This window comes from Oncorhynchus nerka, linkage group LG3 (genome assembly GCF_034236695.1).
Source record: "Oncorhynchus nerka isolate Pitt River linkage group LG3, Oner_Uvic_2.0, whole genome shotgun sequence".
Lineage (NCBI taxonomy): Eukaryota > Metazoa > Chordata > Actinopteri > Salmoniformes > Salmonidae > Oncorhynchus > Oncorhynchus nerka.
The window spans coordinates 66,070,627-66,095,950 of record NC_088398.1 but is presented as its reverse complement, the minus strand read 5'-3'; the positions used below and the strand labels follow the sequence as shown (position 1 = coordinate 66,095,950).

Here is a 25,324-nt window from a genome sequence, read left to right as displayed (position 1 = left end):
TCATTACTGCTGACCTGTCATATACTGCAATGGGACAGAGAGAGAGAGAGAGAGAGAGAGAGAGAGAGAGAGAGAGAGAGAGAGAGAGAGAGACTACTTTCCCCAACGCACAAGTGGTTATCTCCACCCTGCTACCACGAAAAGACTTCCACCCTGCCACAATACAGCGGGTAAACGCAAGTATTTCCCGTGACTGTGCCTCAAAACCAAATGTTTTCCTGGCCCACCACTCCACCCTGGACTTGAACAGCCTCTATGACCAGGTCCACCTCTACAAGGCAGCAGTGCCCACCTTTGCCCGAACTCTAAAGGACATCGCTCTCAAACGTATCCCCTACACTTCACACAGGAGCAACAGATCAATAGACACCCCACCCAGACCAGCGAGACACCCTCCCAGACCTGCAGGACCCCCCCGGACCTACACATAGAGGACCCACGCCAAGAGGAATTACATCCAGACCACAGTACACCCAGACACATCCACACCCCAACCAATCAACACCCCCCCACGTCAACCATGCCCACACCCCATTTAGGCCCCCTCAGATCAGACCTATGCCACTCCTGCCCACCCCATGCACCCCACCCCCGCAAAGAGGGCCTCAACATGGAAGCCACACATACGCCTAGGTAGTGAGCGGGCAAACAGTCCCAACCCCCACTCTTACACTCGCCCAAGCCAATGGCATGTACCAGATGCTCAGCAGGCTCTGCTCACACTTACTGGCCTGAGGCCAAACCACGACCAATAACATTGGACACTCTATAGAACAAAAAGCCTTCACTATATCATCCTGGAATATCCAAGGCCTGAGGTCATCTGCCTTTGGCCTAAAGAGCAGAAACCCGGACTTCACCAAAGAAATCGGTAATACAGACATTGTCATCCTGCAAGAAACCTGGTATAGAGGAGACGGACCCACTGGTTGCCCTCTAGGTTACAGAGAGCTGGTAGTCCCATCCACCAAACTACCAGGTGTGAAACAGTGAAGGGACTCAGGGGTATGCTAATTTGGTATAGAGCAGACCTAACTCACTCCATTAAATTAATCAAAACAGGAACATTCTACATTTGGCTAGAAATTCAAAAGGAAATTATCCTAACAGAGAAAAATGTCCTCCTGTGTGCTACCTATATCCCCCCACTAGAATCCCCATATTTTAATGAAGACAGCTTCTCCATCCTGGAGGGGGAAATCAATCATTTCCAGGCCCAGGGACATGTACTAGTCTGTGGCGACCTAAATGCCAGAACCGGACAAGAACCTGACACCCTCAGCACACTGGGGGACAAATACCTGCCTGGAGGTGACAGCATTCCCTCCCACATATGCCCCCCTAGGCACAACTATGACAACATAACCAACAAAAACGGGTCACAACTCCTGCAGCTCTGTCGCACGCTGGGTATGTACATAGTCAACGGTAGGCTTCGAGGGGACTCCTATGGTAGGTACACCTATAGCTCATCTCTTGGCAGTAGTACTGTAGACTACTTTATCACTGACCTCAACCCAGAGTCTCTCAGAGCGTTCACAGTCGTCAGCCCACTGACACCCCTATCAGACCACAGCAAAATCACAGTCTACTTAAACAGAGCAATACTCAATCATGAGGCATCAAAGCCAAAGGAACTGAGTAACATTAAGAAATGCTATAGATGGAAGGAATGCAGTTTGGAAACCTACCAAAAAACAATTAGGCAACAACAAATTCAATCCCTTTTAGACAATTTCCTGGGTAAAACGTTCCACTGTAATAGTGAAGGTGTAAACTTGGCAGTAGAAAATCTTAACAGTATATTTGACCTCTCAGCTTCCCTACCAAATCTAAAAATCTCAAATAGAAAGCGGAAGAAAATTAACAATAATGACAAATGGTTTGATGAAGAATGCAAAAATCTATGAAAGAAATTGAGAAACCTGTCCAACCAAAAACATAGAGACCCGGAAAACCTGAGTCTACGCCTTCACTATGGTGAATCACTAAAACAATACAGAAATACACTACGGAAAAAGAAGGAACAGCATGTCAGAAATCAGCTCAATGCAATTGAAGAATCCATAGACTCTAACCACTTCTGGGAAAATTGGAAAACACTAAACAAACAACAACACGAAGAATTATCTATCCAAAATGGAGATGTATGGGTAAACCACTTCTCCAATCTTTTTGGCTCTATAACAAAGAATAAAGAGCAAAAACATATACATGATCAAATACAGATCTTAGAATCAACTATTAAAGACTACCAGAACCCACTGGATTCTCCAATTACATTGAATGAGTTACAGGACAAAATAAAAACCCTCCAACCCAAAAAGGCCTGTGGTGTTGATGGTATCCTCAATGAAATGATAAAATATACAGACAACAAATTCCAATTGGCTATACTAAAACTCTTTAATATTATACTTAGCTCTGGCATCTTCCCCAATATTTGGAACCAAGGACTGATCACCCCAATCCACAAAAGTGGAGACAAATTTGACCCCAATAACTACCGTGGAATATGTGTCAACAGTAACCTTGGGAAAATCCTCTGCATTATCATTAACAGCAGACTCGTACACTTCCTCAATGAAAACAATGTACTGAGCAAATGTCAAATTTGCTTTTTACCAAATTACCGTACAACAGACCATGTATTCACCCTGCACACCCTAATTGACAACCAAACAAACCAAAACAAAGGCAAAGTCTTCTCATGCTTTGTTGATTTAAAAAAAGCCTCCGACTCAATTTGGCATGAGGGTCTGCTATACAAACTGATGGAAAATGGTGTTGGGGATAAAACATACGACATTACAAAATCCATGTACACAAACAGCAAGTGTGCGGTTAAAATTGGCAAAAAACACACACATTTCTTCACACAGGGTCGTGGGGTTAGACAGGGATGCAAGGGTTATTGTACTTCCGGCGCCGACAGAGATGGCCGCCTCGCTTTGCGTTCCTAGGAAACTATGCAGTTTTTTGTTTTTTTTACGTGTTATTTCTTACATTAGTACCCCAGGTCATCTTAGGTTTCATTACATACAGTCGAGAAGAACTACTGAATATAAGATCAGCGTCAACTCACCATCAGTACGACCAAGAATATGTTTTTCGCGACGCGGATCCTGTGTTCTGCATTTCAAATAGGACAACGGAATGGATCCCATGCAGCGACCCAATAAAACGACTCCGAAAAAGAGGGAAACGAGGCGGTCTTCTGGTCAGACTCCGGAGACGGGCACACCGTGCACCACTCCCTAGCATTCTTCTTGCCAATGTCCAGTCTCTTGACAACAAGGTTGATGAAATCCGAGCAAGGGTAGCATTCCAGAGGGACATCAGAGACTGTAACGTTCTTTGCTTCACGGAAACATGGCTCACTGGAGAGACGCTATCCGAGGCGGTGCAGCCAACGGGTTTCTCCACGCATCGCGCCGACAGAAATAAGCATCTTTCTGGTAAGAAGAGGGGCGGGGGCGTATGCCTTATGGCGAACGAGACATGGTGTGATGAAAGAAACATACAGGAACTCAAATCCTTCTGTTCACCTGATTTAGAATTCCTCACAATCAAATGTAGACCGCATTATCTACCAAGAGAATTCTCTTCGATTATAATCACAGCCGTATATATCCCCCCCAAGCAGACACATCGATGGCTCTGAACGAACTTTATTTAACTCTTTGCAAACTGGAAACCATTTATCCGGAGGCTGCATTCATTGTAGCTGGGGATTTTAACAAGGCTAATCTGAAAACAAGACTCCCTAAATTTTATCAGCATATCGATTGCGCAACCAGGGGTGGAAAAACCTTGGATCATTGTTACTCTAACTTCCGCGACGCATATAAGGCCCTGCCCCGCCCCCCTTTCGGAAAAGCTGACCACGACTCCATTTTGTTGATCCCTGCCTACAGACAGAAACTAAAACAAGAGGCTCCCACGCTGAGGTCTGTCCAACGCTGGTCCGACCAAGCTGACTCCACACTCCAAGACTGCTTCCATCACGTGGACTGGGATATGTTTCGCATTGCGTCAGATAACAATATTGACGAATACGCTGATTCGGTGTGCGAGTTCATTAGAACGTGCGTTGAAGATGTCGTTCCCATAGCAACGATTAAAACATTCCCTAACCAGAAACCGTGGATTGATGGCAGCATTCGCGTGAAACTGAAAGCGCAAACCACTGCTTTTAATCAGGGCAAGATGTCTGGTAACATGACCGAATACAAACAGTGCAGCTATTCCCTCCGCAAGGCTATCAAACAAGCTAAGCGTCAGTACAGAGACAAAGTAGAATCTCAATTCAACGGCTCAGACACAAGAGGCATGTGGCAGGGCCTACAGTCAATCACGGACTACAAGAAGGAATCCAGCCCAGTCACGGACCAGGATGTCTTGCTCCCAGGCAGACTAAATAACTTTTTTGCCCGCTTTGAGGACAATACAGTGCCACTGACACGGCCTGCAACGAAAACATGCGGTCTCTCCTTCACTGCAGCCGAGGTGAGTAAGACATTTAAACGTGTTAACCCTCGCAAGGCTGCAGGCCCAGACGGCATCCCCAGCCGCGCCCTCAGAGCATGCGCAAACCAGCTGGCCGGTGTGTTTACGGACATATTCAATCAATCCCTATACCCGTCTGCTGTTCCCACATGCTTCAAGAGGGCCACCATTGTTCCTGTTCCCAAGAAAGCTAAGGTAACTGAGCTAAACGACTACTGCCCCGTAGCACTCACTTCCGTCATCATGAAGTGCTTTGAGAGACTAGTCAAGGACCATATCACCTCCACCCTACCTGACACCCTAGACCCACTCCAATTTGCTTACCGCCCAAATAGGTCCACAGACGATGCAATCTCAACCACACTGCCCTAACCCATCTGGACAAGAGGAATACCTATGTGAGAATGCTGTTCATCGACTACAGCTCGGCATTCAACACCATAGTACCCTCCAAGCTCGTCATCAAGCTCGAGACCCTAGGTCTCGACCCCGCCCTGTGCAACTGGGTACTGGACTTCCTGACGGGCCGCCCCCAGGTGGTGAGGGTAGGCAACAACATCTCCTCCCAGCTGATCCTCAACACTGGGGCCCCACAAGGGTGCGTTCTGAGCCCTCTCCTGTACTCCCTGTTCACCCACGACTGCGTGGCCACGCACGCCTCCAACTCAATCATCAAGTTTGCGGACGACACAACAGTGGTAGGCTTGATTACCAACAACGATGAGACGGCCTACAGGGAGGAGGTGAGGGCCCTCGGAGTGTGGTGTCAGGAAAATAACCTCACACTCAACATCAACAAAACTAAGGAGATGATTGTGGACTTCAGGAAACAGCAGAGGGAACACCCCCCTATCCACATCGATGGAACAGTAGTGGAGAGCAAGTTTTAAGTTCCTCAGCATACACATCACAGACAAACTGAACTGGTCCACTCACACAGACAGCATCGTGAAGAAGGCGCAGCAGCGCCTCTTCAACCTCAGGAGGCTGAAGAAATTTGGCTTGTCACCAAAAGCACTCACAAACTTCTACAGATGCACAATCGAGAGCATCCTGGCGGGCTGTATCACCGCCTGGTATGGCAACTGCTCCGCCCTCAACCGTAAGGCTCTCCAGAGGGTAGTGAGGTCTGCACAACGCATCACCCCCCGAACTACCTGCCCTCCAGGACACCTACACCACCCGATGTTACAGGAAGGCCATAAAGTTCATCAAGGACATCAACCACCCGAGCCACTGCCTGTTCACCCCGCTATCATCCAGAAGGCGAGGTCAGTACAGGTGCATCAAAGCTGGGACCGAGAGACTGAAAAACAGCTTCTATCTCAAGGACATCAGACTGTTAAACAGCCACCACTAACATTGAGTGGCCGCTGCCAACACACTGACACTGACACTGACTCAACTCCAGCCACTTTAATAATGGGAATTGATGGGAAATGATGTAAATATATCACTAGCCACTTTAAACAATGCTACCTTATATAATGTTACTTACCCTACATTATTCATCTCATATGCATACGTATATACTGTACCCTATATCATCGACTGCATCCTTATATAATACATGTATCACTAGCCACTTTAACTATGCCACTTTGTTTACATACTCATCTCATATGTATATACTGTACTCGATACCATCTACTGTATCTTGCCTATGCTGCTCTGTACCATCACTCATTCATATATCCTTATGTACATATTCTTTATCCCCTTACACTGTGTATAAGACAGTAGTTTTGGAATTGTTAGTTAGATTACTTGTTGGTTATTACTGCATTGTCGGAACTAGAAGCACAAGCATTTCGCTACACTCGCATTAACATCTGCTAACCATGTGTATGTGACAAATACAATTAGATTTGATTTGATTTGAGCTTAAGCCCCACCCTCTTCAACATATATATCAACGAATTGGCGCGGGCACTAGAAAAGTCTGCAGCACCCGGCCTCCCCCTGCTAGAATCCGAAGTCAAATGTCTGCTGTTTGCTGATGATCTGGTGCTTCTGTCACCAACCAAGGAGGGCCTACAGCAGCACCTAGATCTTATGCACAGATTCTGTCAGACCTGGGCCCTGACAGTAAATCTCAGTAAGACCAAAATAATGGTGTTCCAAAAAAGGTCCAGTCACCAGGACCACAAATACAAATTCCATCTAGACACTGTTGCCCTAGAGCACACAAAAAACTATACATACCTTGGCCTAAACATCAGCGCCACAGGTAACTTCCACAAAGCTGTGAACGATCTGAGAGACAAGGCAAGAAGGGCATTCTATGCCATCAAAAGGAACATAAATTTCAACATACCAATTAGGATTTGGCTAAAAATACTTGAATCAGTCATAGAGCCCATTGCCCTTTATGGTTGTGAGGTCTGGGGTCCGCTCACCAACAAAGACTTCACAAAATGGGACAAACACCAAATTGAGACTCTGCACGTAGAATTCTGCAAAAATATCCTCTGTGTACAACGTAGAACACCAAATAATACATGCAGAGCAGAATTAGGCCGATACCCACTAATTATCAAAATCCAGAAAAGAGCCGTTAAATTCTATAACCACCTAAAAGGAAGCGATTCCCAAACCTTCCATAACAAAGCCATCACCTACAGAGAGATGAACCTGGAGAAGAGTCCCCTAAGCAAGCTGGTCCTGGGCAACGGCACAATTAGACCCAACCAAATCATGAGAAAACAAAAAGGCATGACACATTGGAAAGAATTAACAAAAAAACAGAGCAAACTAGAATGCTATTTGGCCCTAAACAGAGAGTACACAGCGGCGGAATACCTGACCACTGTGACTGACCCAAAAATAAGGAAAGCTTTGACTATGTACAGACTCAGTGAGCATAGCCTTGCTATTGAGAAAGGCCGCCGTAGGCAGACATGGCTCTCAAGAGAAGACAGGCTATGTGCTCACTGCCCACAAAATGAGGTGGAAACTGAGCTGCACTTCCTAACCTCCTGCCCAATGTATGACCATATTAGAGAGACATATTTCCCTCAGATTACACAGATCCACAAAGAATTCGAAAACAAATCCAATTTTGATAAACTCCCATATCTACTGGGTGAAATTCCAGTGTGCCATCACAGCAGCAAGATTTGTGACCTGTTGCCACGAGAAAAGGGCAACCAGTGAAGAACAAACACCATTGTAAATACAACCCATATTTATGCTTATTTATTTTATCTTGTGTCCTTTAACCATTTGTACATTGTTAAAACACTGTATATATATAATATGACATTTGGATTGTCTTTATTGTTTTGAAACTTCTGTATGTGTAATGTTTACTGTTAATTTTTATTGTTTATTTCACTTTATTTATTCACTTTATATATTATCTACCTCACTTGCTTTGGCAATGTTAACACATGTTTCCCATGCCAATAAAGCCCCTTGAATTGATTTGAATTGAGAGAGAGACAGAGAGAGAGACAGAGAGAGAGACAGAAAGAGAGAGAAAGAGAGAGAGAGAGAGTTTTGAGTTTTTATAAAACCTTTATTTTTTACTCAAGTGTTAACATAAATAATGACACACTGCCTTTTCAGAAATGAAACAACAAATGTAATTCCTAAACAAAAATAAATACATAACATATACATTCAACTTATTTCATCAGCAAAAAATAATTTCCCCTCCTCTACAAAACAAAGCGCTCCTTCGTAGGCCCACTTCTCCTCAAATAATAGGAGATCTTTTACAGCTGAAAAGAACTCAAAATCTACTTTTATTCTTGCTTTCACTAATCCTTTAAAAACACATCTTACATCCTTCCCATATCCCGTTTCTATCTTATGTTTCCTACTCAGAAAAATTGACATCTTAGCTTGTCCCAAAATAAAATTTAACATTTGACATTTTCTTTTCTGTTGTTTACTATATTGAAACCCCAAAATAAAAACAGTGTTATTGAAAAACTCCCCTACAGCTTTAAACAAAGATTCCAGCATTTCCAATAGAGGTTTTATCCTCTCACACTCCATAAAACAGTGAAAAATGGTTTCTCTTATATTACAAAAAGGACATCCATCTCTAACATTTGAGTTAATAACAGATACAAAAGCAGTGAACACCTTGACACACCCCCTATACAAGTCCTTCCCATTCACCTCATCCAAACCCACCTCCTCCAACCCTCTCAAATCCAGCAATAACGCCTTTCTTTCTGACTCTGGGATATTTGGTGTAATCCCTAGTCTTGGAAATGAGATGTCTTTATCTTGTACCTTCTTCTTGTGGCTACTAAACATACCCCATTCTTCCGCTGACAGAGCCTTCCTGCAGCTCCCCAGCATTTGTCCGACAATCCTTTCCGACCTCATCCCCAAATGTTCTGCCACCCGTCTTCCATCCATTAAGGCGGGCCCAGCCATGGCCATTAACTGTTTTAAGGTGATGATTTTCCCCTTCACCAGAATCTTGGAGAAATGTGGAACAGCTGCAGTTGTACAATCCAGTCTTGCCCCATACACCAGAGGTTCTTCCAACAGCCAATGCACTGACTCCGCTGAAGTTCGTCTGGACACCTTCATTATGCTCCACACTCTGAGAAGGCCTCTGTAAAACGGAGGTACTCCCTCCCTAGAAATCTGGCTACTATCAACCAGAAATAAAGCCTTCTTTAAACCTAATCCTCCAACCCGCTGTAATACAAGACCTGCCACCCCTCTCCACACCACATTTTCCGGTCCATAAAGCAACCTTTGAATAAACTGAAACCGGAAAGCAGCAACCCTACTAGCAAGATGTACAAGACCTTGTCCCCCCTCCTCTTTTGACAAATACAAAACACTTTGTGGAACCCAGTGATATTTATCCCAAAAGAAATCTACAATAATTGCCTGTATCTTAGCCAGAAGGCCAGATGGTGTTTCTAAAACTGACAACCGATGCCACAGTGCAGAGGCAATCACATTGTTAACTATAATAGTGCGCCCCCTATATGACATACGAGACAGTAACCAACGCCATCTCCTCATCCTCCCTTCCACCATTTCAACCACCCCACTCCAATTTTTTTCCATAGTCCCCTCATCTCCTAGGTACACTCCAAGAAACTTAAAACCTCCCTTACACCATTCTAGCCCCCCCTGGCAAAGCCATGATCCCTCCAGACCATTCTCCAATCTCCCACAACTCTTTTTCCAATTGACCTTTTCAGAGGATATTCCCCTAAAACGATCAACCATTAGACTCAAGCTATCCACCTCCGCTTGATTTTTCACTAACACAACTACATCATCAGCATAGGCTGAGAGATGAATAGGAGGAATATCCTCTGAAAAGTACACCCCTGCAATGTGACTTCTAATGCTATTTAGTAGTGGCTCTATAGCAATGGCATATAACATTCCTGACAAAGAACATCCCTGCCTAATACCTCTACACACTTTAAAAGGAGCACTCAAACCACCGTTAACTTTCAATACACTTTCAATGTCACCATATATCACCTTTATCATGGCAATAAAACCAGAGCTGAACCCAAACGCCTCAAACGTGTGCCATAAATATTGATGTTCAACTCGGGTCAAATGGCTTTTCCTGATCAATTGAAATTAGACCAGCATCCAACCCAATAGCCCTAGAGACGTCCAAAAAAAATCACGAATCAGAGAAATGTTATCCCCTATCTGCCTGCCAGGAACACAGTAGGACTGATCCGTATGTATGATTTGCCCCATCACCTCCCTCAGCCTGTTGGACAAAGCCTTTGACAATATCTTATAATCAGTGCACAATAAAGCCACCGGCCTCCAGTTCTTCACCTCCCTCGGGTCACCCTTTTTGGGCAGTAGGGTGAGGACAGCCCTTCTGCAGCTTATTGGTAGTAACTCTCCGGTTAAACTATCATTAACTACTTCTAACCAATCCTCTCCCAACATAGCCCAAAAAGACTTAAAAAAGTCAACGGGAAGCCCATCAATGCCTGGTGCCCTTCCATTTTCCATGCCTTTTAATGCAGTGTATAAATCCTGCAAAGACAATGGTTGCTCAAGCTCAACCTGAGCTTCTGCAGCCACCTTTGGGAGCCCATCAAAGAACTGCTGTGTCACTGTTTTATCCTCTTTGTACTCACACTTGTAGAGCTCAGCATAGAACTCTACTGCCCTCTTTCTAATTTCACTAGGGCTAGTGAGCTCTTGTCCAACAGCTGATTTGAGACATTGAATAATTTTTCTTTGTCCATTCTTTTTCTCTAAACCAAAGAAAAATTTGGATGAGGCATCCATTTCAGATATTCCCTGAAACGTACTTCTCACCAATGCCCCCTGTGCTCTGATACCCAGCAGGTCTGCCAATGCAGCTTTTCTCCTCTTGAGGGCCTGAGTATGGCCTCGATCTCCTGTGGTCTCAACCAACGTCATGAGTTCCACTATTTCAAACTCTAGGGCTTTCATTGATCTGGTGATATCCTTGGTGACATTCCTCGTGTATTGATTACAAAATTGTTGAATCTGGATTTTCCCTATATCCCACCACTGTTGAAGGGATACAAAACTGGCCTTTTGAGACCTCCACCTCTCCCAGAAAAAACTGAAACAGTTCCTGAAGTGAGCATCACTCAATAAAGTTATATTAAAATGCCAGTATGCGCTTTTGGGTTTTACATCGTTAATGAACACCACCTCTGTTATTAAACAATGATCAGAAAATCCCACTGGGGTTATCACACTTGATTTACAGACCTGAGATTGTTGCTCAAAAACATAAAACCTATCTAACCTGGCCATAGAGATGATGTTCTCTCTCACATGCGCCCAGGTGTACTGCCTTGTTCCTCCATGTTGACTCCGCCAAATATCACACAGTTCATGTGTTACAATGAGGCGTTTTAAAAAAGTCCTTGAGGCTATATGAGGTTCTTGGTGATTTCTATCTAAATCGCTAACTGTGCAGTTAAAATCCCCAGCAATAAATAAATAATCTTCTTTGTTACATTTCTCAATGGTATTTGATAATGTCTCTAAAACACATACCCTCTCAACTGTCACATTTACATTTAAGTCATTTAGCAGACGCTCTTATCCAGAGCGACTTACAAATTGGTGCTTTCACCTTATGACATCCAGTGGAACAGCCACTTTACAATAGTGCATCTAAGTCTTTTAAGGGGGGTGAGAAGGATTACTTTATCCTATCCTAGGTATTCCTTAAAGAGGTGGGGTTTCAGGTGTCTCCGGAAGGTGGTGATTGACTCCGCTGTCCTGGCGTCGTGAGGGAGTTTGTTCCACCATTGGGGGGCCAGAGCAGCGAACAGTTTTGACTGGGCTGAGCGGGAACTGTACTTCCTCAGTGGTAGGGAGGCGAGCAGGCCAGAGGTGGATGAACGCAGTGCCCTTGTTTGGGTGTAGGGCCTGATCAGAGCCTGGAGGTACTGAGGTGCCGTTCCCCTCACAGCTCCGTAGGCAAGCACCATGGTCTTGTAGCGGATGCGAGCTTCAACTGGAAGCCAGTGGAGAGAGCGGAGGAGCGGGGTGACGTGAGAGAACTTGGGAAGGTTGAACACCAGACGGGCTGCGGTCACCACTGGGGCATATACATTTATCAGACACATAGTGATGTTTTCATACCTTGCTCTAACTTTTAATAACCTCCCCTCAACTACCTCTTCAACCTCATATGACAAAGGCAAAAACCCTTTTGAGAACAAGATAACCACACCCCCACTTTTTGAGTTTTTATGACTACACACCACTGTCCCGCCCCACTCCTCTTGCCACATAACTTCATTTTCCAAATTACTATGCGTTTCTTGTAGAAAATTTATGTCACTTCCCTTTCCCCTAATTAACTCATACACCATGGCTCTTTTTTACCATCTCTTGCCCCATTTACGTTTAAAGAAGAAATCTTAAAACTGCTCATGGATGAAAAAAATATATACAGAGGAAGATACAGCCACCACATCTCTTTACAGAGTTAAAACTGCAACTGAACTCTTTCATTTTCTTTAGAATTTACATCACTTATCACTCTCGTGACCACTTTCTTGAGTCTAGCAATTTCAGGGCTTTTCAAACTTCCCCCTGTAATTTTTGACATCAGAAACTTTGCTGATTCAATAAACAATTCACGTTCAGGGAAAAAATCAGTTACATTGTAATCCTGCATATATTCCTTCCCTTTTGTCAACTTCAGAAATTGACGTATCTTCTCGATCCCATACCTCCCTTCCACCCCATTTATCTCACTATATTGTTGTGACGCGTCAGATGACTCACTCTCGCTATCCTCCCCAGAAGAAAACTCCACCATCTCTACAACTTGTTCATCTTCAACTGATTTATCAATCTCTACCTTTCTCTTAGAATTAGACCCTTCACCACCCCTTAAATTCTTCCTTTTACTCCTCGGTATTTTGAAAACATCCGCTTCCTTTTCCGTTATTTCAATCTCCTCTTGACCTCCAATTTCATTTTCCAGCACCACCTCAGCGACGGCAGTCGCAATCTCACCTACTGTTTCCCCTCCCTCTTTGTTCTGATCTTCCATAATTGCCCCAGTATCCACAATGCCTTCCTCTCCTACTTTTCCAACCACATCTGCCCACCTTCTCCCTTCCCCTGCACCCTTAGCATGTTCATCCCTTCGCGGTGTTTCGTTAGTTGCACCAGCACTAGAGCTACTACCAGGCTCAGCGCGCTCATTCTCGGGACAACTACGCACTAAATGCCCCTCTCTTCCACAGCCAAAGCATTTCATTGATTCAGTAGATGCATAGAAGACATACTCAAATCCATCAATCTTAAAACTGAATGCTAAATTCAGTTCATCTCCGTCCTTTTTTAAAATCATATGCACTTGTCTCCTATGAGACACGACATGTTTCAACAACGGAGATTTGCATCCAAAAAGAACCTTCTTTATTGTAGATACGATTTGACCATGGCGAGATAACTCTCGCTCTAACACTTCATCTCTAACAAATGGTGGCACGTTAGAAAGTATAATTTTCTTCGCCGGATTCATAAGCGGAAATACCGGCGTCTGTGTCTCCCGCAACACAACACCCCTCTCAACTATCTTATTCACCTTTTCAATTGAATCTAAGAATATCGCTACAGCGCTATTCATCCTTGAGGCTGATTTGATGCTATCATACCCAATGATAGCACCCACAGCCAAGCTACATTCTTCCACTGAACACCCGGCCGCAGCAGGAATCTTTACTCCATGCCTCCGACTAAGTTTTTCAAACTCTACACTTCCGCGAGTGGCCATTGCAACCAGCCCCACCCGCTGGTTGTGCCCTCGCGAAAAACCAACCTCAAAGATCCCACCACCCCTATACGTGCTTAGTGATAGTTAAACAAGATACCCTTAAAACAACTAAACTAATCAATATATATATATACATACCAAAACCCAATAGAGTGAAAAGAAATTCCATTCGCTCTCACAATCACTCCTGCTTGACGACTCACTCCCAGCATGCACTCCGACGAGAGAGAGAGAGAGAGAGAGAGAGAGAGAGAGAGAGAGAAAGAGAGAGAGAGACAGAGAGAAAGAGACAGAGACAGAGAGAGAGACAGAGAGAAGGAAAGAGAGAGAGAGAAAGAGAGAGAGAGAGAAAGAAAGAGAAATAGAGAGAGAGAAAGAGAGAGAGACTTTTGTTCATTATCTATTTCACTTGCTTTGGCAAGGGTAGCCTAGTGGTTAGAGCGTTGGACTAGTAACCGGAAGGTTGCGAGTTCAAACCCCCGAGCTGACAAGTTACAAATCTGTCGTTCTGCCCCTGAACAGGCAGTTAACCCACTGTTCCCAGGCCGTCATTGAAAATAAGAATTTGTTCTTAACTGACTTGCCTGGTTAAATAAAGGTAAAATAAATAAAAAATATGTTTCCATGCCAATAAATCCCTTAAATAGAAAATGAAAATAAAAGACTGGTAAACCACAGTGACATCATGACACCATCACCATGGATGGTGTCATACAGACAATGGCCCTATCAGGATGGTGGAGCAGAGCACACTCCACAAAGAAATGGATGGAAAAGATCAGACGCTCTGAGCTATCAGACCAAGAAAAAGCTACAATGCACAGGGCTCTAAAGGCTTATACGCCAAAATATTTCGCTGTGTGACCTGGAGTTCAGCGGCTGAGATCCTTTAAACGCATAAATTCAGACAGCCACGCTTTCGTCACCCTCATGCTGATGCTAGTAAGCAGGCTAGGTAGTGCTAGGTATCAACAACCAATCCAGTAGGGGCTGGAAACTATAGTGAACTTCGATTGGTCAATAGCAATGCGATGTCACGGAGTACACAACAAAAGTGAATATTTTCTCAACTTTGGTCCCGCCCTGTTCACGCTCCCTCGCCCATGATCACGTCGCCCAACGGTCCACCCACCCACTTCGCTTCCTTCATTGAAAATGAATGGGCTTCCGCTGTTTCATCACCCCCAACGTGCTATATGGAGCTTGTGTGAATTTGGGAGCACCGTGAGACAAAACAAATTCCAATATATATAGTACCAGTCAAAAGTTTGGACACCTACTCATTCAAGGGTTTTTTACTATTTTTACTATTTTCTACATTATAAAGTAATAGTGAAGTCATCAAAACTATGAAATAACACATATGGAATCATGTAGTAACCAAAAAAAAGTGTTAAACAAAGTATATTTTAGAATTTAGATGAGATTCTTCTTCTTGCCACCCTTTGCCTTGATGACAGCTTTGCACACTACTCTGTGTCTCACAAAGTCACAGCGGTTGGAACTAAAAATCTCAAATTTGGACTACCTCATGAAGCTGGTTGAGAGAATGCCAAGAGTTTGCAACGCTTTCATCTTGGCAAAGGGAGGCTACTTTGAAGAATCTCAAATATAAAATATATTTACTTTTTTGGTTACTACATGATTCCACATGTTATTTCATAGTTTTGATGTATTCACTATTACTCTACAATGTAGAAAACAGGAAGAAATTAAGAAAAATCCTAGAAATTCTTAATTTTTTTATTTAACCTTTATTTAACTAGGCAAGTCAGTTAAGAACAAATTCTTATTTACAAAGAAGGCCTACCCCGGCCAAACCCTAACCCGGGCGATGCTGGGCCAATTGTGCGCAGCCCTATGGGACTCCCAATCACGGCCAGGTGTGATACAGCCTGGAATCAAACCAGGGTCTGTAGTGACGCCTCTAGCAATGAGATGCATTGTCTTAGACTGCTGCGCCACTCGGGAATGAGTAGGTGTGTCCAAACTTTTGACTGGTACTGTATAGACAGTGGCAAGAAAAAGTATGTGAACGCTTTGGAATTACCGGGAAATTTACAAAAACTTGGTCATCAAATTTGATCTGATGATCTCAGTCACAACAATAGACAAACATAGTGTGCTTAAACTAATAACACAAAAACGATTGTATTTTTCTTGTCTATATTTAATACATCATTTAAAAATGAACAGCGTAGGTTGGAAAAAGTATGTGAACCCCTAGGCTAATGACTTATCCAAAAGCTAACTGGAGTCAGGAGTCAGCTAAGCTGGAGTCCAATCAATGAGACAAGATTGGAGATATTGGTTAGGGCTGCCTTGCCCTATAAAAAACATTCACAACATTTTTGTTCGCTATTCACAAGAAGCATTGCCTGATGTGAACCATGCCTCGAACAAAAGAGATCTCAGAAGACATAAGATTAAGAATTGTTGACTTGCATAAAGCTGGAAAGGGTTACAAAAGTATCTCTAAAAGCCTTGCTGTTCATCAGTCCACGGTAAGACAAATAGTCTATAAAAGGATAAAGTTCAGCACTGTTGCTACTCTCCTTAGTAGTGGCCATCCTGCAAAGATGACTGCAAGAGCACAGCGCAGAATGTTCAATGAGGTTAAGAAGAATCCTAGTGTCAGCTAAAGACTTACATAAATCTCTGGAACATGCTGGAACATGCTAACATCTCTGTTGATGAGCCTACGATACGTAAAACACTAAACAAGAATGGTGTTCATGGGAGGACTCCACGGAAAAGGCCACTGCTGTCCAAAAAAAACATTGCTGAACATCTGAAGTTTTCAAAAGTGCACCTGGATGTTCCACAGCACAACTCGCAAAAAATTCGGTGGCCAGATGAAACTCAAATTGAGTTGTTTGGAAGGAACTCATAACACTATGTGTGGAGAAAAAAAGGCACAGCACAACAACATCAAAACCTCATCCCAACTGTAAATTATGGTGGAGGGAGCATCATGGTTTGGGGCTGCTTTGCTGCCTCAGGGTCTGGACAGCTTGCTATCATCGAAGGTAAAATGAATTCCCAAGTTTATCAAGACATTTTGCTGGAGAATGTAATCTGTCCGCCAATTGAAGCTCAACAGAAGTTGTGTGATGCAACAGGACAACGACCAAAAACACAGAAGTAAATCAACAACAGAATGGCTTCAATAGAAGAAAATACGCCTTCTGGAGTGGCCAAGTCAGGTTCCTGACCTCAAACCGATTGAGACGCTGTGGTATGACCTCAAAAGAGTAGTTCACACCAGACATCCCAAGAATATTGCTAAACTGAAACAATTTTGTAAAGAGGAATGGCCCAAAATTACTCCAGACCGTTGTGCAGGTCTGATCCGCAACGACAGAACATATTTGGTTGAGGTTATTGCTGCCAAAGGAGGGTCAACCAGTTATTAAATCCAAGGGTTCACATACTTTTCCCACCCTGCACTGTGAATGTTTACATGGTGTGTTCAACAAAGACATGAAAACGTATAATTGTTTGTGTGTTATTAGTTTAAGCAGACTGCGTTTGTCTGTTGTGATCTAGACGAAGATCAGATCAAATTTTATGTCCAATTTATGCAGAAATCCAGGTATTTCCAAAGGGTTCACATACTTTTTCTTGCCACTGTATATATATTTATTTTTATTATAATTATGGTAATGATTAGGCTTTGATGTGCCATTGTTTCCCAAGCGCAGATTCGTTAGCGTCATGCTTGCACCATTAATACATCGAAAACAAACAGTTCAAACGATCAGGCCTGGTCGCATAAAACATCTTAAGTGTTTCCCTTAATGATTTACCTTAAGGAACCATTTCTTCTTACCTAAGGAAATGGTTTAAGGGTGCTGCAGAGAGCCCCTCAAAGCACCTTAAGGGGTTTAACGGTAGTTTGAAGGCATGTATGGCAGAAAGTCTCTGGTTACCATGGAGATGACCTGATTCACTGATTGAACTTCTCCTCAAAGATTTCACATTTATTTTGTGAGATCGCAAAATAGAATGTCTTCATTCAAAACAGCAGAAAAAAATGGATTCAGAATAAGTTTATTTGAGTTACTTTTTTACATTCATAAACCATGTCATAGGCCATTCACGGGCCGCCTTTGTTTTACACTTTGTTCAGTCATATTTGTTCCCTCATTAGCTAGCTAGCTAACAACCTGGTGACTTAACCAGTATAACACGTATAACATGTGGGGGCACAGAAAGAAAGGAAAGGGGATAGCTTCTTCAGGAGATCACTGGTCATAGCAATGAATGAATGACAGATATCTTGCATGTCCTCATCACAAATTTGCTCTTAAAGAGACGGGGTACAATTTTCAGTGCAATGCATCTCAATAGGAACGAACATTGTGCTTTTCCACAAAGTAGACACCTAATATTCCACAAATCTTTTTAATTTCAATGACAGGTATTTGTATCAACATTTTAGTTTTTATATTAAACTAATTCATTTACTGTGTTAAATATTAGTTTCTAGGGCACAACATGTGCTTCAGGAGTAGCTAGAATTCATATAGGCTATATATCTTATTTTATGGTGTTAGTAAATGTTATATTGTGCTCCTAACGTTTTAAAGCTGGGAGCAATATTATTTTTCATTTATAGCCCTGAGTACAAGCACACACACTCTATACTTACACACTATGGGTATTACACTGTAATTCTTCCACTGGGCTGAAATATGATCCCTCAAAAAAGTCCAGAGGGACATATCCCAAGATACACTGGGAGAAGCCTGAGCCCACCCAGCGCCTGACACTAGAACACACACAGTTACTTTAGCCAGCTGCATTATGGTACAGAGCCTGCTCACGTGTGTATGTGTGTGTGCGTGTGTGTGTGTGTGCACATGTGCCGACTGGTCACAAAGCTCCCAGCTTATGTCTCACTCCTTGTGTGAGGCACACTGCAGAAAGAGAGAGAAACAGAGGAGGAGACAAAGATGTTGGTGTGTATGAACTGTTCGCATGTGTTTGCGTGTGTGTGCAGCAGTCATGTGAGGAGACTTAGCGCTCAACACTCATTGAGTTCATTCTTCATAACAGTCCACACATAGAGAGAGAAAAGAAAAAGAGGGGGGTTGGCTGCTATAAAGGAAAAACAGAACACCCAAACCTCTACATCTGACTCGGGCTGATTTTATACAGGCTGCCCAATTCTGAAAAAGATCTAATGTGATTGGTCAAAAGACCAATTAGTTGAAAAAGATCAGAATTGGGCTGCCTGTCTAAACGCAGCCTAAGAACCCATCTGCAAGTAACTGATTTGAAAATGATTAAACAGACAGAAGGCAGTGTGTATTTACTGATGGTGTTGAATCCAGTTTTCTGGACATAACAAAGGGTGTCCCCATAAGGATCGATTCTTGGTTCTGTTCTTTTTACTATTTACATTAAGAATATTGGTTTATCTTTAAGAAAAATATATTTCACCTGTATGCAGATGACACTTGTGTATGCTATTGCCTTGCAGAACTGAAATGGGTACTTAATGCAGGTAAAATGAAGTATATGTTATTTTCCAAATCAGGTAAGAAATGATCTGATAATTTATGCATGCGTACATTGGATGGTGGCCTCATTGATCGTGCTCCTGCTCATAGGCATCTGGATTGAGGATAGGCTTTCCTTCAAAAAGCATTTTAATGAATTAGTTAAGAACTTAAAAAAGGTAGACTCATCGATGACGTAGATGCAGAAAATAATTTCCACAACAACTAAGAGCGTTGAAACTTCCCTGGCTACCTCACTGTGAACAGTGTGAAGTGAACCCGTGCACATACTGTGTGTGACTGTCACGCCCTGACCTTGGCCATTTTATTTCTCTATTTGGTTAGGTCAGGGTGTGATTTGGGGTGGGCATTCTTTGTTGTCTATTTCTTTGTTTTGGCCGAGTGTGGTTCCCAATCAGAGGCAGCTGTCTATCGTTGTCTCTGATTGGGAATCATACTTAGGCAGCCTTTTCCCCACCTGTGTTTGTGGGTAATTATTTTCTGTTTCGTCTCTGTTACCTGACAGAACTGAGCTTTCGTTTTGTTACTTTGTTCGAGTGTTTTTTTGGATAATAAAATAAATCATGAACACTTTTCAAGCTGCGCTTTGGTCCACTCCTTCCTTCCGACGACGACGACGACGTGACTGTGTGTGATTGTGTGACTGTGTGTGACTGTGTGAGACTGTGTGTGACTGTGTGACTGTGTGTGACTGTGAGACTGTGTGTGACTGTGTGTGATTGTGTGTGACTGTGTGTGATTGTGTGAGACTGTGTGTGATTGTGTGACTGTGTGTGACTGTGTGAGACTGTGTGTGACTGTGTGACTGTGTGTGACTGTGAGACTGTGTGTGACTGTGTGTGATTGTGTGTGACTGTGTGTGATTGTGTGAGACTGTGTGTGATTGTGTGACTGTGTGTGACTGTGTGAGACTGTGTGTGACTGTGTGACTGTGTGTGACTGTGAGACTGTGTGTGACTGTGTGACTGTGTGTGACTGTGTGAGACTGTGTGACTGTGTGAGACTGTGTGTGATTGTGTGACTGTGTGTGACTGTGTGTGACTGTGTGACTGTGTGTGACTGTGTGTGACTGTGTGTGATTGTGAGACTGTGTGTGATTGTGTGACTGTGTGTGACTGTGTGAGACTGTGTGTGACTGTGTGACTGTGTGTGACTGTGAGACTGTGTGTGACTGTGTGTGACTGTGTGAGACTGTGTGACTGTGTGAGACTGTGTGTGATTGTGTGACTGTGTGAGACTGTGTGTGACTGTGTGTGACTGTGTGACTGTGTGTGACTGTGTGTGATTGTGAGACTGTGTGTGACTGTGAGACTGTGTGTGACTGTGAGACTGTGTGTGACTGTGAGACTGTGTGTGACTGTGAGACTGTGTGTGACTGTGTGAGACTGTGTGAGAGTGAAGCCTTGCATCTCACTCATCTCAATATCTGTGACCTAACAAAGACAAAAGCAACACAACAGTCAGTCCTATTCACAGCCCCACATTGAGATAGTGATGGTATCGTCAGTCCTAGGAGAAATTGGGTTAACATGGCGACAATCTGGACCTTGACACGCGCACGCACACACACGCAAAACACAAAGCTACATTGCACAGCCATCTGTGCATTCACTGCTACTACTGAGCAGATGTAGATGTAGGAGTTTGTTTCTGTAGTAGTGGAACTAGACTAGAGTGGCAGGGAACTGAGGGACACCTGTATAGTGTGTGTGTTTGTCTCACTCTTTGTTCTACTAACAGAGTGTGGAGCCTGTAATCCATTCACAAAAGACCAGAGAACAGTAGTGTGAATGGAAGGATTCATCCTTTATAGTAGAACCCACTCTGAAAGAAAGTCATCCGTTACAAAGAAAGGATGGAAGAAAAAGACTTCAACAGAAAGATGAATGAAGGATGTTATCTTTGAAAAGACAAGAATGATGTAATCGTTTCATGAGATCAGAGAAATGTGCGTGCGTGTGTGTGTCTGCGAGCACCCTGCAGTCTCTCTCACCTTAAACCTTTTGTCCTGCAGAACCTTCTTGATGGCCAGCAGCTCTCCAGAGTCACACAGCTTGGCCTGGTAGACCACTCCGAAGGAGCCGTTCCCAATCACCTTGGTGTCTGTATAGCTGACCTCTTGGGGCCTGTCGGGCCCTTGGCCTGGGGTGGCCATCACCGTTGTCACCTTACTGCCATCCTTGTCCCCTGCAGGAGGTACAGAGAGGATGAGGGTAGAGAAGGGGTGAGATAGTCTTCAGTGACCTTAAGTGAAGAGTGTGTCTAATGACAAATAAACAAGCGAGACTAGATGACAGACACACTCACAGGATCACACTGTCAGAGTTATATTACGAAGCCTGACACACTCACAGGATCACACTGTCAGAGTTATATTACGAAGCCAGACACACTCACAGGATCACACTGTCAGAGTTATATTACGAAGCCTGACACACTCACAGGATCACACTGTCAGAGTTATATTACGAAGCCAGACACACTCACATGATCACACTGTCAGAGTTATATTACGAAGCCTGGCACACTCACATGATCACACTGTCAGAGTTATATTACGAAGCCTGGCACACTCACATGATCACACTGTCAGAGTTATATTACGAAGCCTGGCACACTCACATGATCACACTGTCAGAGTTATATTACGAAGCCTGGCACACTCACATGATCACACTGTCAGAGTTATATTACGAAGCCTGACACACTCACATGATCACACTGTCAGAGTTATATTACGAAGCCTGGCACACTCGCTAACTTTTAACTTTTAACACGTTAACGTTTAACGCCGTGTCTCCGGCGTGCTAGCGTAGTAACGACTACCCCGATGCTTCCCTGTTCCATCTATTGCTGTTCACTGGACCCTATGAGCACTTGGCTTCATAGCTGATGCCTGCTGGTGTCATGCTCGTTTGAATGATTGGACCAAGGCGCAGCGTGCGTAGAATTACACGTTTAATAAATATGAAACTCACCAAACAAAACAGAAGAAAAATTAAACGTGACGTTCTGGGCTGCTCACAGGCAGCTACACACAAACAAGATCCCACAAACAACAGGTGGGAAAAGGCTGCCTAAATATCATCCCAATCAGAGACAACGATAGACAGCTGCTTCTGATTGGGAACCATACCAGGCCAACATAGAAAACGAAAAACTAGAATGCCCACCCTAATCACACCCTGACCTAACCAAATAGATAAATAAAAAGGTTCTCTAAGGTCAGGGCGTGACAGCTGGACTGTTCATTAATCACGGTACTCCATTTTGTTTATTTTTTGTTTATCTGTTGGCCCCAGCCTCGAACTCAGGCCCTGTGTGTAGTTAACCGACCCTCTCTGCCCATTCATCACCATTTTACCTGTTGTTGTTGTCTTAGTTGATTAGCTGTTGTTGTCCTACCCTTTGTTGTCTTAGCTAGCTCTCACAATCATCACCTGTGATTGCTTTATGCCTCGCTTTATGTCTCTCTCAAATGTCAATATGCCTTGTACACTGTTGTTTAGGATAGTTATCATTGATTTAGTTTACTGCTGAGGCCCTAGTCCCACTCAACATGCCTCAGATATCTCCTTTGTCCGACTTCCCACACATGCGGTGACCTCACCCAGCATAACTAGCCCGTCCAGAGATGCAACCTCTCTTATCATCACTCGGTGCCTGGGTTTACCTCCACTGTACCCACATCCCACCATATCCCTGTCTGTACATTATGCCCTGAATCTATTCTACCACGCTCAGAAATCTGCTCCTTTTATTCTCTGTCCCCAATGCACTAGATGACCAGTTTTGATAGCCTTTAGCCATACCCTCATCCTACGTCTCCTCTGTTCCTCGGGTAATGTGGAGGTTAACCCAGGCCCTGCGTGTCCCCAGGCACTCTCAATTGTTGACTTCTGTAACCGAAAAGGCCTTGGTTTCATGCATGTTAACATCAGAAGCCTCCTCCCTAAGTTTGTTTTACTCACTGCTTTAACACACTCCGCAAACCCTGATGTCCTTCCCGTGACTGAATCCTGGCTTAGGAAGGCCACCAAAAATGTCCATACCCAACTGCAAACATTTTCCGTCAAGATAGAAATGTCAAAGGGGAGGAGTTGCAATCTACACCAGAGATAGCCTGCAAAGTTATGTCATACTATCCAGGTCTATGCCCAAACAGTTCGAGCTTCTAATCTCTCCAGAAATAAGTCTGTCACTTTTGCCGCCTGTTATAGACCCCCCTCAGCTCCCATCTGTGCCCTGGACACCATATGTGAATTGATTGCCCCCCATCTATCTTCAGAGTTCGTTCTATTAGGTGACTGGGATATGCTTGACAGCCCGGCAGTCCTACAATCTAAGCTAGATGGCCTCAATCTCACACAAATGATCAAGGAACCTACCAGGTACAACCGCAAATCCGTAAACATGGACCACCTCATAGATATTATCCTGACCAACTTGCCCTCCAAATACGCCTCTGCTGTATTCAATCAGGATCTCAGCAATCACAGCCTCATTGCCTGTATCCGCAATGGGTCCGCGGTCAAACGACCACCAATCATCACTGTCAAACTCTCCCTAAAACACTTCTGCGAGCAGGCCTTTCTAATCAACCTGGCCCGGGTATCCTGGAAGGATATTGACCTCATCCCGTCAGTAGAGGATGCCTGGTCGTTCTTTAAAATACATTTCCTCACCATCTTAAATAAGCATGCCCCATTCAAAAAATGTATAACTAAGAACAGATATAGCCCTTGGTTCACCCAGACCTGACTGCCCTTGACCAGCACAAAAACATCCTGTGGCGGACTGCACTAGCATCGAATAGTCCACGCGATATGCAACTTTTCAGGGAAGTCAAGAACCAATACAGGCAGTCAGTCAGGAGAGCAAAGGCTAGCTATTTCAAACAGAAATTTGCATTCTGTAGCTCTAACTCAAAAAAGTTTTGGGAAACTAAAGTCCATGGAGAATAAAAGCACATCATCCCAGCTGCCCACTGCACTGAGGCTAGGTAACACTGTCTCCACCGATAATCGAGAATTTCAATAAGCCTTACTCTACAGCTGGCCATGCTTTCCTCCTGGCTACCCCAAACCCGGCCAAGAGGTCTGCACCCCCCGCAGCTACATTGGGGCAAAAAAGTATTTAGTCAGCCACCAATTGTGAAAGTTCTCCCACTTAAAAAGATGAGAGAGGCCTGTAATTTTCATCATAGGTACACTTCAACTATGACAGACAAAATTTGAAAAAAAATCCAGAAAATCACATTGTAGGATTTTGAATGAATTTATTTGCAAATTATGGTGGAAAATAAGTATTTGGTCAATAACAAAAGTTTATCTCAATACTTTGTTATATACCCTTTGTTAGCAATGACGGAGGTCAAATGTCTTCTGTAAGTCTTCACAGGGTTTTCACACACTGTTGCTGGTATTTTGGCCCATTCCTCCATGCAGATCTCCTCTATAGCAGTGATGTTTTGGGGCTGTTGCTGGGCAACAAGGACTTTCAACTCCCTCCAAAGACTTTCTATGGGGTTGAGATCTGGAGACTGGCTAGGCCACTCCAGGACCTTGAAATGCTTCTTACGAAGCCACTCCTTCGTTGCCCGGGCGGAGTGTTTGGGATCATTGTCATGCTGAAAGACCCAGCCACGTTTCAACTTCAATGCCCTTGCTGATGGAAGGAGGTTTTCACTCAAAATCTCACGATACATGACCCCATTCATTCTTTCCTTTACAAGGATCAGTCGTCCTGATCCCTTTCAGAAAAACAGTCCCAAAGCATGATGTTTCCACCCCCATGCTTCACAGTAGGTATGGTGTTCTTTGGATGCAACTCAGCATTCTTTGTCCTCCAAACACGACGAGTTGAGTTTTTACCAAAAAGTTATATTTTGGTTTCATCTGACCATATGACATTCTCCCAATCTTCTTCTTGATCATCCAACCGCTCTCTAGCAAACTTCAGACGGGCCTGGAGATGTACTGGCTTAAGCAGGGGGACACGTCTGGCATTGCGGGATAGGAGTCCCTGGCGGCGTAGTGTG

The 25,324-nt window shown here is 43.7% G+C and overlaps 1 protein-coding gene across 3 annotated transcripts in view; it reads right to left on the bottom strand.

Annotated features, from left to right (window-relative positions):
- Positions 1 to 25,324, bottom strand: part of LOC115115749 (glycogen synthase kinase-3 beta) — a 76,521-nt gene that overhangs the window by 27,483 nt on the left and 23,714 nt on the right. For 2 of the 3 annotated variants that reach the window (XM_065014853.1, XM_065014857.1), the window contains exon 2: positions 21,278 to 21,471. In XM_065014853.1, coding sequence (XP_064870925.1) covers positions 21,278 to 21,471 — 194 coding nt within the window. Of the gene's footprint in view, positions 1 to 17,793; positions 20,718 to 21,277; positions 21,472 to 25,324 lie in introns of those variants that run through there. The other variant, XM_065014860.1, reaches the window with a different exon arrangement.